At 35.6% G+C, this 15,008-nt stretch overlaps 1 protein-coding gene across 12 annotated transcripts in view; it reads right to left on the reverse strand.

Moving 5' to 3' along the window:
* The window catches only part of LOC140154973 (endothelin-converting enzyme 1-like), a 237,286-nt gene that overhangs the window by 34,654 nt on the left and 187,624 nt on the right, over window positions 1-15,008 (reverse strand). For all 12 annotated transcript variants that reach the window (XM_072177711.1, XM_072177676.1, XM_072177654.1 and 9 more), the window contains 2 exons: window positions 1,824-1,976; window positions 221-286 (listed from right to left, as the gene is read on the reverse strand). In XM_072177711.1, the coding sequence (XP_072033812.1) occupies window positions 221-286; window positions 1,824-1,976 (219 nt within the window). The remainder of the gene's footprint in view (window positions 1-220; window positions 287-1,823; window positions 1,977-15,008) is intronic.

Genomic DNA, 15,008 nt, shown 5'->3' on the forward strand with positions numbered 1-15,008 from the left:
TGTTCTGTGTTAGCTTATTTGCGTTATTTGGTGTGTGTACATACTTTTACGCGTGCGATCAATGTGCCGCATATGTACATGCAAGAAACCACGCTAAGCGCAGCGCACGCTTAACTTCAAAGCTAATACCAGTGACTCAAGGTAGAGTTTAACCAATCAGGAGCACTGTAAAAAAGGCAGTCGTAGTGTCTATGGGGTTCAACATATTTAGTTTACTTACAGGATCATCATCAGATACATTTAAAAAATAGCTTGAATCAGGTAACAGCAAGCTGCCTTCCACTATCTGGAAAAGAAAGAAAAAAAATTATATTGGTAACTGGATAAATGGTAAGTGATAGTTGGGCAACTTATACTGGATAATAAATATCGATCACTGTGCTAATTCTGAAATGCAGATCCATGTGCAATTGTATATCATGCTATGGGGCTGTCTATATGACACTAATTTCCATGCACTAAGGGATGACTTCAAAATGCAACACTCTGGCAGAACCAGTGGTTTAACCCCATTCTATTGTTCCAAACAATGGAAACAAGGTCCAACCACCTGTTCTGATGGGGTCGGGGTTTGAAGCTATCCCTAATAATGAGTATTGTGACATTAAAAAAATCCTGCAATATGTAAATGCACAATGTAATGTTTAATGGAAGCTTCTGTATGAGCTGAACAACAAGATGCAGTCAATGTTCGGCAGGGAGAGCATTGCTTTTATATATTTTCATCATGTAGTGCAGTACAGTGATACACACCAAGTAGAATCCAAGCAGGCCAGGGTCATTTGATCTACATAGATGTGCATTGATATGGATTGGCTCTACCGTCAGATACTGTATAAATGCAAATATCTATGTCTGTAATTTTTCCCACTTTGCCAGTTTTGAATTGTTTTGCTTGTTTGTAAATTGTGACTCTAAGTTTCCATATATTGAATTGTACACATAAGGAAACATTCATGTGTTGTTATTTTTGCTTAATCAACTTCGAATGTGAATAGCGTGAAAATAAATGTGGCATGAAAATTGCCAATATTTAACGGATTTCCGGCTTCTTAGTTACCTGCCCATCCACTCACCTGCAGGCCATCCCAGACAAATGTCTTTAACAGACATTGACAATATATTACAGTAGTAACCAAAAGGTCTGTGAACTCACAAACCACACTGAATCCCTAGCTAAGATACTGCTCATAACAAATCGCAAGGCCTTTCATATGAACCCACTTGGACTCTAAACCAACCAAAAGGTCTGTAAACTCACAAACCACACTGAATACCTAGCTAAGACAGTGTCCATAACAAATCGCAAAGAGTGTCATATGAACCCACTTTGTCTCTAAACCAACCAAAAGGTCTGTGAACTCACAAACCATACTGAATACCTAGCTAAGACAGTGTCCATAACAAATCGCAAAGAGTGTCATATGAACCCACTTTGTCTCTAAACCAACCAAAAGATCTGTGAACTCACAAACCATACTGAATACCTAGCTAAGACAGTGTCCATAACAAATCGCAAGACCTTTCATATGAACCCACTTGGTCTCTAAACAACACACTACCATTCAGGTATGGGACTACGCATTTATGAACAAGTCTGGAAAAGCTGGAAAAGCGCGTAAAATTGGACAAAAACACCTGAAAATGGGCTGAAAATAAATAAAACTGCGGGAATTTTGACATCAAAAAAGACTGGTTCCAGAGTTTTGACTGGAAATTCTCATGCCTGCATCATGCACGAAGTTTCCTTTTTTCCTAATATTGTGACCATCTCATATTATTTAAAAAATGTAATAAAGACGGCCTTTACCACAGCTACTCACCTGTAGTTCATTTCTGCTAGAATTTTTTTCATCGGCTGTGATGAATATTGTAAAGAATGGCTGCTCCACATACCACGCCTCCATCTTTCGCATTGTATCATTAAAATCATATTTTGATATGTTAAATGACCCGGTTACATTCCAGCCACCTAACTGCAAATTTAAAAAAACAGCAACAGACAAGAAAACACAAAAATATGTAAATTAGTTGTGGATTCAACAGAAATTTATTAAATATATCTATAGCAATAATATAATATTTCAGGCAAATTCCTAAAATAAAATCATGAAAATGATAAAATAAGATATCATATATATTTCCTTTCAATTTTGTCGAAAACACAGCACAATAGCCTTTGCTTATTTTAGTTCATCAAAGTGCATAAAAAACCTGTAAATATCATAATTTTGACCATATTGGGGCCTCCTTTGTGAGCAACTCTTACAACATTACTTTAAAAACATATTGTGATAGCAATCTATGTAGTAAACAAAACACCACAATGATCAGGGTCTCCCACTAGCAAGATTGACCAGGTTACAATCATCAGTCTATAACTTATGCATGTTTTTAAATAGGTGCGTTCCCCTACCTAGAGAGAGAAAATAATTGGACAATTTCACCACAAGTTTAAAGGTATATATAAACGAAATGCAAACCACATTTGTGTAGTGTAAAAATATGCAAGAAGAATCCACCACACTTTAAATGATCATATGCCTCCTGTTATACTAATCACTGATGAAAATAATTATAACTATAAACAGTTGGTGATGGTCTTGATGTAGAAGCTATCTACTGATGATTTTAATTTTGAAGAATTAGCTATCTACTGCTGATAACAATATTGATGAAGTAGCTAATCTACTGACAATATTAATATCAATGACTTAGTCATCTACTGCCAGCTGATGATATTTAATCTTGTTGAATTAGCTATTTAATGATGATACTGGTATTGATGAAATAGTTATCTACTACTAATGATAATGGTGTTGATGAAGTAGCTATATACTGATGACTTGATGAATTAGCTATCCACTCTGATACCAGTGTTGATGAAGTAGTTATATACTGAAGAATTAGCTATCCACTGCTGATACCAGTTTTGATGAAGTATTTATCTTCTGATGATATTACTATTGATGAATTATCTATCTGCTGCTGATTCCAGTATTGATGAAGTTGTTATATACTGATGAATTAGCTATCCACTGCTGATTCCAGTATTGATGAAGTAGTTATATACTGATGAAGTAGTTATATACTGATGAATTAGCTATCCACTGCTGATACCAGTTTTGATGAAGTAGTTATCTTCTGATGAAATTACTATTGATGAATTAACTATCTGCTGCTGATACCAGTGTTGATGAATTAGCTATAAAATACTGATACCAATGTTGATGAAGTATTATATACTGATGAATTAGCTATCAACTACTGATACCAGTTTTGTTGAAATAATTCATCGGGTGCATTACATAGTGACAGAGGTTAAACTCAGGGTGTTTTACATAGTGATGGATGTTGATCGCAAATTTATCAAAAATATGGGCATCGGAAAAACGTTGAGTAGGTAAATTGTATTGGCCATATATTACAAACTTGCCATTATTATTCAGTAATTCATGTGTCTATTAAAAGTAGACCCTTGAAAGATAATTTCAAAACATTTAAACATAGTAATATCGTACATCTCACATATGTAACAGATTGCTAAAGGTATCCGTCACTATGTCTTGCGTAATTATTTTGAGATCTCAACATCTAAGATGTTGCCGTAAAGTGCAGATCCGTCACTATGTAATACATCCGACGAATTATCTACTGATGATATTACTATTAATGAATTACCTATCTGCTGCTGATCCCAGTGTTGATGAAGCAGTTATATACTGATGAATTAGCTATCAACTACTGATACAAGTTTTGATCAAGTAGTTACCTACTGATGATATTACTATTGATGAATTAACTATCTACTAAAACTGACACCAGTGTTGATGAATGAGCTATCCACTGCTGATACCAGTGTTTATGAAGTGATTATCTACTGATGATATTACTATTGATGAATTAGCTATCTACTGCTGACATCAGTGTTGATGAATTAGCTATCTACTGCTGATACCAGTTTTATGAAGTGGTTATCTACTTATAATATTTATAGTGATGAATTAGCGGTATAATACTGATCTTGGTGTTGATAAAGTAGCTATCTACTGATCACATTAATATTGACAATACTAGCAAGTTGTGTTAGCCATCTACTACTGATACTAATGATGTTATTAATGCTGATGAATATGCTATCTACTGCTGATACCCAGTGTAGATGAAGTGGTTGTCAACATCTGCAAAATGTATTGTTGAATCAGCTATCTAGTATCTACTACTGATATTACTGTTGATGAAGTAGTTATCTATTCCCAATATTTGTGTTGATAAAGTAGAATTTACATCTGCCAAATTGCTGTTGCAATCAAATGTGTAGTGGTAATGAAGTTGCTATCTACTGTTCAAAATGTATTGCATTGATAACTATCTCCTACTGATATCTGTGTTGTTGTAAATGATACAATCATATTCTTAGCATCAGTAGAGGATCTACTGCTGCTAGCTACCCAGGATATCCAGCATCAGCAGTTTTATTTCTTATCCCACATTGGCACCTATTATTTTCAATACACACACTAAGGTAGTTATCAACTTATGCCACATTTAATACATAACATATAGCCTACCTATCTAGCTAGAAACATGTGTTATTTGATAAGTTTCAAAATGGCTTGAAGTCTTACAACTGTTGGCTATGGAACTGGCAAAAATGTATGACTTCTGGCAAATAAATTACTGCTAGAACAACAAATGCTAATTTGATCAATATTTGTACGCCTAAAAGCATACAGGAGCATTAGTGTTAACACTTATTAATTGCTCCATGTGGGATCTAAGAGTGAAAGATATTAAAGGTGAAAAGCCAGCAAAATTTGTAGTACAGCAGGAAAAAGGAAAAAGTTTCTTAAGAAAAAAAAAAGAAACATGCAAGTGAAAATAAAAGACAGATAAAGGATGGACAGACAATGAACAAGTGGACAGAAAGGAGACAAGACTTAGAGAATAACGATAGAATTTTTATTTTGCCTATCCTCTATCGTGTGATAGAGGCGACAGGCAGGTCCAATATTTTGAGTAGTGGATGCCGGCGCAGCCGGTATCCACTACGATAAAAATATTGGACCTGCCTGTCGCCTATCATAGGTAGAGGATAGGCAAAATAAAAATTCCTATCGCTTATTCTCATTCTTAGTCAGTTAAATATTATTTTAATAACTGTAAACAATTTTTTAAAGCAAAAACTAAGTTACCGTCATAAAACTCCCTCATTATAAAATGAACGAAACTTGTTTACAACTTCACGTATTCTGTTATGAGTACTGCTAGCGCTGTCACGTATTCCGCACTAGTCTCACGCATACATCGCGATACATACGCTGCACCTCTACAAGCGTGTAAGGCATTATCAAGACGCATGATGACGTGGGTCGCTTCACGGCCTGATAAACGGCACCAATTCTTGCGATTGTCCAATCAAACATGTGTATACGAACTAGACCACTCCCACTGACTAAGAATGATAGATAGACAGATGGATGGGAATGGGATACAGAAATAACAGCAAATCTTAGATCTTCTGGACTTTAAAGCTAGTTGCATGAACATGAAAAGCTATGAACCTTGACGTAGACAGCACATTTCTTGTTGTAGCATGTCCTCTCAATGTTTAATTTTGGCATGCATATGTGTTATTATCATTAAGGAACTACTTGAGTGTTTCAAATGAACTTAAAATAATTGACATTAGTGTTATGGCATTTATTTTGTCAAAAGTGTAGCAATTTTCCTCTTTGACGTGCTAGCCATATATTTTGTTCTGCCATATAGAATGTTATTTTCAAAGCAGATTATATCATCTTGTTTCAAACATTCACAGCAGCAGATCAAGAAATATTTAGCAAATAAATTGTAAGAATCACAGAAGTGCAATCAATATTGCCTTTAAAACATACCATGAAAGCAGTCACACATGATAATCATGTTATTAAACAGTTTTATATATAGCATTGAAAACATCATTAGGATACTGACCTTATCTTGCACATTATAAAGTTAACCAGTGGCATAGCATGGGAGGGGAGATTTTTTGAAACTTTTCTCTTTGATTGAGGGCTAGACCCCGACCCCGACCACCCCCACCCCATGATGCTATCCACTAACGGTAACAAAGCTATCAAGGTGTGGATTCCTATCAAAGAGGAGAGTGAGTGCTCACATGGTGTAAACACATATACAGGATCTCTTATCTTAAACCAGTAGCATATTATTGGGTTTGGCAGGGGAAGAAGAGTGCCCCCAAACCCCTTTTACCAGGCAGACCAGCCCAAATTCAAACGAACTTGCCATATGCATCATATTTTTTACACCTTGACCACTAAAATTCATACTCAACCAGATTATGGACCAACATCATGCAAAATTGCAATATATAGGGTGCACAACTTATAAGTTCCCCCCTACATATTTTTTTAAATAAATCGAAAACTATTTAACGAAATGCAAACCTGTAAAATGATATGGGTAGCCTGATTTGTTTTACACATGTGGACCAAATTTTAGCGCCACACATCATTATGCTTCAGTCACAATGGTTCATTATGTAAAAAAGGAGACCGCTTTTAAACTGTGTTAAAGTTGCATCTGAGTCCATAGGACTCAATTCTCAAACAATACAGTAGGCCAGGGATATTCATGTGTTTGTAAAAGAAAACTTAATCTTTGGTATTCGTCTTCTTCGTTGGGATATGGGATTAGCAGCAATGGAAGAACCGATCTGGTAGAAGTTCCAGGTCGACTTAATGCCGCTCGTTATGTTAATGAAATCCTCTCACAACATGTTGTTCCCTTCCATGGTGCTATTGGTGCAGATTTCATATTCATGGATGATAATGCTACACCTCATCGTGCCATGATAACGAACGCATACCTGGAGAATCAGGGTATTGAAAGAATGGATTGGCCAGCAAAATCTCCTGACATGAACCCCATTGAGCATCTTTGGGACCATGTTAAAAATGAGGTTGACCTTATCAATGAAAACACAACACTGCAAGAGCTAACCCGAGCAATCCAACATGTATGGAACAACATGGACCTGCAACGGGTCCGAATTTAATAAACAGCATGCGGCGACGTTGCAATGCACTTGTCAACAGTGCAGGAGGACACATCCCCTACTAAACATCTAGACTTCAAGTTTTATATCCATTACAAACACATGGACAGGCCTAACATACTGTATTGTTTGACAATTGACTCCTATGGACTCAGCTGCAACTTTTAAAACTCCCTCTTTTTTTACATAATGAACCATTGTGGCCAAACGCAATGATGTGTGACACTACAAATTGGCCCAGATTTGTAAAACAAATAAGGTTACTCATAACCTTTTACAATTTTACATTTCGTTAAATATTTTTCGATTTATTTCAAAAAGCATTAGGGGGAACTTATAAGTTGTGCACTGTATACAACTCAGGCTAATTGTTAGCTTGCAAATCACTATGGAGTGACCAGATTTCAAAAGTATTTTGTGCCATAAGGGCCAAGGCATAAAATATCAAATTGCAATCTTTCAATCATTAACTCTTTAACCTAGATATACTAAAAACATCTATAAAGTAGGTTTGAAATATTTATAAAGTAGGTTTGATAGTTTTACAGTTCAAGAGAGATATAAAAATACTGCTACTTTTGTTATCATGAAGCATATGTTTAACCTAGCTAGCCTGGCCTACATTACATATTATGTAGCTATACTCAGGACTATGTGATATTATAATGTTATTACTTACACAGCATGAAATGTCAAACTTCACTAACTATTAATGAATGTTACCTGTTCCTGTACATCATTATGTGTAATTAAAGTCAACTTTGATCTATTCACATTTAATTAAACTAGTTCTACTCAACCCTAGTAGCTAAAGGACTTGAGTCATGTCACAGATTTATTGCATTCATACCAGGTAATAACTTGAGCTATACCTTATTGTTAAAGTTACATTACTACCAGTATTGACGCAGATGCCAACATCACCCATTTATGCCGAAATGATTAATTAAATGACATTAGCATTACATATATAACCCTTCATATATCTGTCATGATCTGATTATAGGTTAATTAAACTGCATAGTACTTTTTAAAAAAAAGACATCGTCAAAAAAGGACATTGTCAACAAGAAGTAAAGGTCGTTCATCAGTCATTCACCAGAATCACACCGCTGATGATGAAGTATGGTTACTCTGGAAAATACAAGTATATAAATTCATCCACCTCCAAGGAAAAAGAGTCAATCGTATGTGATGCAAACACATTCAAAAGTACTACAAGCAGTACGTAGAATGTGTATGAGTGCACTTCATTCATTTTACCTTGACAGTCGCGGGGGGTCCTTTCGAACGTTCCAATGAGTTAAATAGGGCTCAAACGTATGCTAGGGTGAACACGATAATGCGATTGACTTTCTTACACATAAAAATACAGCCAATTCAAAGAGAAAATCTTGTTTGTCGTAGAGGGTCTACTATAGGCAATTACTTTTTGTTGGCCGCTGAGCTATATCTTTTCACTAAGAAATATAGATACTTCATAACATGTTCCCATGTTGAAAGTTGACAAGCTATTTCTACTTGCTTTAAAGAGAGCACAAATATGCACACAGTAGACAATTGAATGAAGATGATTTATTTGTGCTAGGATTTCATTTAATATAACAATTTTTTATTTTAATAATACCTCATACCTCATACCTAAACGAGAACATAAGAAAATATTGCAAAGGCCATAAATATACGCACTCATGCATAGGGAGACAAACATTAAAAAGTCAATCTGTTCTTTTCATTCTCAACTATTAACCATTTCACATGCATGCTGTTTGTCTCAATGCCTTCTCGGCAATCTCAGGCCATATAGTAATTTAAATTGTGTTGTAGAACGATCTGTTGGTCAGCATAGATATTGAATAAATTGAATCCCATCACATCAATTCGAAGCTACACCCTTTTTTGAAATACTGGTTACCAGCGACTTAAAATGTATAGTATATACACTATTAACACACTTTGCATGTTATTCTAACCACTTTTCTGAATGGCTGCTATATAAATGAGTCATAGTGTGATGGTTCATGCTAACTGTGTCCTGAACCACAATCAGAATGATCCCAATGCAGTCTCAATGGGTTGCTAACAGGTGTGCAAACCAAGCATGAACCAGTAACTAAGGAATGACATAATCACTGCGATAGTAAATAGGAGTGTATGATTCCAATTTGGTCAATATGTCATCAGTTTCTTATGTTTTCTGTTTTTGCTTCTTGTTTTTACCTACAGCTCAAATTTAGTTTATCCCAATATTGCCTTGACTTTGATTGGACTGTGTCTCATATACATAGGTGTAGAAAAGGCATAATTGATAAACCAAATGTGGTGTGATTCAGCAAAATGACGCACTTGTCACGCAAAAGTCAATTTCAGTTTTTCCACTTCCTTGATTTTGAAAAGTCATTTTAAAGACTACACTATTATTACAAAATTGAAAAGACACTGACATCTGTTATGTTAATTTGACATGCACGATTCTTCCACTTTTATAGACTTGTACAGGCTGTCTCTAACGGATTAGAGTCTATAGGTACTAGTTACATGCTATAATATTGAAGACAACATTAACAGTACCAGTCAAGTGACTGAGGCTTTTGAATATAAATGCCAGGACTCAGAAAAAAACTTGATTTTTTAACATGTTGGACCCTGATGACTGGGATGGCAGATGCCATATTTTTCCAGTTCTATCCAATTACCTAAAAAACTGCATTGAACTTCTTATTAATACACTGATCTTATGAGTCAAGGAAGCCAACAATCCATTTATATTTCCATCATCTTGAGGCTCTTGAGTTCAGGCTTATAATATATGAAGACAAAAGTTTCTCCCCTCCCCAGAAAAGCTTTTATCTCCTTTCTAAAACCCATACCATACCTCCAGTTTTATATGACATTCACACTCCCAAATTGGAATATTAAGATCACATCTTCCATAGGGGTTGCATGGATTTCAACTGGAATAGCCCAATAAATGAGTAATAGTGGCAATTCTCCATTTCTAGACACCAACTTTTGACAGTTGTTCACAACCAATGGTTGCAATTTAACACTCAAATGTTAATATGGAATCCTTGCAGTTTGAAGTTTAGATTAATAAAAGTTCATTTCTAGCTTAATTTCCATCACCCACACTCACACAAAGACACACCAACTGCAATGCCAATTTCTACAATCTATAGAATTAACATTCCCCTGAAAAAACATGAAACTGAGGACTGGTAACCAAATCAAAGTATAGACAAGGGGTGGACAACCTTTTTGGTTCCAAGAGCTACATAGAGCCATAGGTGGCCACCCCTGGTATTGATTATCCCAATACACGTCTACCTAACATTGAATATTTGAATCACAAGGAAATATATTATTCATAATCTCTATGTATGCAGCTGCTGTGGTTTTATATTTCCTTTAGAAATGTCTTGTAAAAATGTCAACTAATTGTCCTCAGATGGAGCTATTCACACTTCATAAAGTATTTAGTCAAAGCACAAAATAAAGAGAACTGGCACCCAACTACTCAAAATACTGGACCTGCACCTATCCTGTGTGACATTGTAGTAAACATGAGAACATAAATTGTTCTCTTTCAATTACTTCTCAACTGGGTCATATACGCTGTCGAAGTGACGTCATAATCGGATTAACTACCAGAGCAATTAATAGATGAATACAATTTTTGAATAGATCGCCCTGCACTACAAGCAGATTGCACTAATCACCTGTGTATGTCAGCAAACATAGATTGAATACAATACCGCTCTTTTCAGAGATATTAATCTTACAGGTGCGAGTGATCAGCCTTTCTTTGACATCTATGGTTCAATGCATCAGTACGTGTGAACGTTGTAGTGTAGGTTGATAGTCAGAATTGTATTCATTTATTGCTATGGTAGTTAATCTGATTAACTACGTCACTTTGACGGCGAATAGGCCATACATCATGTATAATATGCACAGTTGTCAGGGAAAGGGTTTTATAAAAGAAATAAAATTATTTGTCATCATCACAATTAATGTATGTCATTGAAGATAAACTGTCATTGGAAAGTTTGCACATTTCAGACACACCCGACATTTAATAATACCACTGGGATCAGTAACCATCTACCACAGCTGATATCGCTAAACTGCAAGACTATCCAATGATCAATACTGGACATAAGCACTGAATACTGACATGCCTTTGCTGACGGTTTCTTGAGCACAGCTTTCAAAATCACCAAATTTGTATTTTTTTCTTCCTCCTGAAATGAATGATGCTTAAAAATATATCTTTGTAATTTTATACCTCTAACATCTTTCACCAAATGGTACACCACTAGCTGAATTCTACTTTAATTAATAATTTAGGTCAAATTCCACCCAGAAAATTACAAGAAAAGTAAGTTTTCTCTGTAAAAATTTCTCATCAAGTCATAATATTTTTTGACTGCAGAAGATCACAACCAAATGAGACAGAAACGCGCGTGACAAGAAAATGCTGTCAACAGAGAAAAGCCCAGCAGTAATTGACAAGTTAGATTACCTAGCTAGGTCCCTGAGAGCATGATCATTATATCTCTGAACCGCCTGAGAGCCCATCGTCTAAATCCATAAAATTTTGATCACATCCACAAGTCATCACTCAAACACTTTAGAATTACTATACGACAGCTCAAAACTTAACCCTTACATGAGCACCCTGGGACACGGTTGCTTCAAATGCCCCTATGCCGAAATAGATGGATGCTATGAGTCTTAGCATTCAGTTTATACACATGCACCTTTGATGGCTGTAGATCTTCATGAAAGAAATATTATTACAAAAATCATAAACAAGGGATTCATTATGACCAAGTGACCAAACTTTTAGTCAGTCAGTCAGCAGTAAAAAGCATACTGTGATACACAAAAGTGCTACATGCACACAAAGTCACTGTCAGTCAGTGAGACACGCGTGGACCCTGCACATAATATGTATTGAAGTTAATGCTGTAGCTGTTGACAATGAATCCAACCTCGGGTCCTCAGGCAGATTTGAATGGGCTAACATCCCATCAAACACTTTAGGAGAGCATCTTGTACTGGTTAGAGTATGCATACCATGTTGACAGACAACTTATACATGTAATATGAGGCACAGGTGCTTGCTTGCTTGCCAGGTTGTCATTAAAACAATGGTGTCTGTAATGTTACTGCTGTTATTGGCAAATGTAATTCTCACAATGGTTGTAGTAATATTAAGTACTTGAAAATAGGGACAGCCCCTTTAAAACAGGGAAAACCCCTTGGTTACTATGCTTCAAGCATTGTACCCCAGATATTGCCAATACAACCAACCTAGAATTTATTGTTGATGTGATTGTTGATGTGATACTTATATCATCAGCTGCATTCCATAGTAGGGTGCATCAAACACCCCTTGTGTCAACCGGGTTTTTTTTGTACCTAGTCTTAAAATATGCCATTTGTCAAAAAAATAACCTACACCAAATTTAAATTTATTCCAATGTCGTCTTCTGGGTCCACCGTGAGCCCAAACTTTTGGCGTGATATCCTGCACTATGCAGCACAATAGACATAAGGCAGCTATTATAATACACAGATTTTTGGTACAAAATAATGTTTAGGCTTAGGTTCACGGTGGGCCCAAAAGACGACTTCCGATTCAATTAAAATTTTGTGTAGGTTATTATTTTGACAAATGGCATGTTTTAAGACTAGGTACAAAAAAAATCGGTTGACATAAGGTGATTTTTGGTAATTCTTTTTTAATTGGCACATGTGTTTTTAATGATGTTCTCTTTCATTTTGCTAAGTCTCAGCAGCCACTTTTCATACACATTTTATAATAGTAAACAAACTAAGAAATATTGGCAAAAATGAAAAACACTGCATGTCATAGTGGCGTATACCTCACTACATTCCATAGTGATGTATCGGACCGATACGCCACTAAGGAATGAAGCCAACAAAAAGTAACACCATATGGATTACATGGCAACCGAAGTGGCGTAAGGTTGGCGTTAGGTTAGGGTATTGCAGACCTGCCAACCTACCAAAGTCAGAATGAGGGACATTGAGACCAAAACCTTGTACATGTACACAAACCAGGTACCGTCAAATTCAAAGACTTAAGGTGTGTAATACTTTCAGAATTCAGGGAAGGTTTTGCAGGTCTGAATTTATCACAATAGATTAAAGAGAATGCTATAGCCAGTTTTAAAGAGGCATTTTCATAATTTTCTGCTGTTCTTACATTTAAATTTGCCATCACTGAAATTTTCAGAAAACAGGACTGTCCCTCATTTTCACTTTGGTAAACCCCAAATGAGGGACAGTCCCTCAAAATGAGGGACAGTTGGCAGGTCTGGATTGCGTTTTCCATAGTGACATATAGTTTTGTACTTATTGTTTTTAATTTGCCAGTAATAATGTGTCTTTATTTATCTTTTTATTTTACTAGAGAAATTTAACATCAATTACAAAATGTAATGAATGTCTGATTTACACAACTCGATTTTATATTGGCATTTCTTCAAACCCGATTTTCTCAAAAGGTTGTGTATTCGTGGTGCCCCACTATATGCCACTATGGAATAAAGCCGACAATATGTGTCATTTACATTATATAAAAATGGTGCAATAAACTTCAAGCACACACTATACACCCTTGCGATTATTATGTAACTTGTTGCACAGTTCCTATTTCATCATCATGAAGTATGACAATTGGGTTAATCACCTCCATGAGACAAGAGTTGAGAAACTGATGTCATCAGCTTATGCAACCTGCAGCCATCTATAACATATTTAAATGTTAACTTTCATGTTTTTCCGCCATGGTAATTCTGAATTGGCACTTAATTTAGGTGTACTTTGTCTTGGGTCCAAACTCTACCATGGAAAGTTTGCTATATCTAGATAAATATGATTGATTGTTCTGGATTTGGGTTTTAGCAGCTTTTAGCATTTCAAATTTGAAAGAACTAACATTTAATTGCAATATTTCAAAACTACAAACCAAAACTGGGTGCTATGATGTACGAGATTGGGCTAGGAGTATGCATTTTACCAAGTTGGCACACAGCGTCAACACCCTATGTTATAAATATTTTTTCACACAGGTCCATACTCCGTTGGTGAAATCAATATTCTATTATTGACATAGATAAAGAAAGTTTACATATGCATTGTGATATACACGTGTGATCGAATATTATAATACAAGCACCTGGATTTTAGGTGAATGGGCTAAATGTGTTCCTTTATATAATTGTAATTCTCAAAATTAAATATATCACAATTTTAACTTACAAAATGCAGTAAAATGTATCCAGAGCAAACAGCAATGGTCGCTAATTAGTGTATTTAATTTCAAGTTAGTGTATTTAAAAACAAAACCGGGGTTTACCTGAAAACAAATCGAATTTCCTTGTAATAGCAACACCATATGGGATACTAGAACTTGGCGGTATCTCATATGATAGTCGTACTATGCTTAGCCTGAGTCGCTCGGCCTATCTCGAACAAAATCGCCAAGTGTAGCTATTGAAAAACGAGAGGATTCGCTGTACTATCACAGCAATTTTTGACATGAAGATATAGGGATGATGATGCTGTGTGGCTATAGGTAATTGCTTCATTTTGAATATGTTTGACTTTCTTGTGATGACCTTCAAATCATGTTTTTTTTTTTTTTTTAAAGGATGAGGTTGTTCAAGAGTAAGGTAGATATGAAATGGTGCTCGATAAGTTTTTTGTTTATGGATGAAAATTATGAAACATGAATTTCATCCATGGAGTTGTCTTTTTAAAGACATTTCCTGTCTAGTTATATTGTCAGCGATTTTATGTGTGTGACATCACTTTCACGTTTCCCAGAGATGCTTTACACAACCTGTCTATTGTTTCTACTTTTATTTCTGTTCTGCAGGCTGATTTTTCTTTGCATTTGTTGTGACGATAA

Source organism: Amphiura filiformis, chromosome 1 (genome assembly GCF_039555335.1).
Source record: "Amphiura filiformis chromosome 1, Afil_fr2py, whole genome shotgun sequence".
NCBI classification, from domain to species: Eukaryota; Metazoa; Echinodermata; class Ophiuroidea; order Amphilepidida; family Amphiuridae; genus Amphiura; species Amphiura filiformis.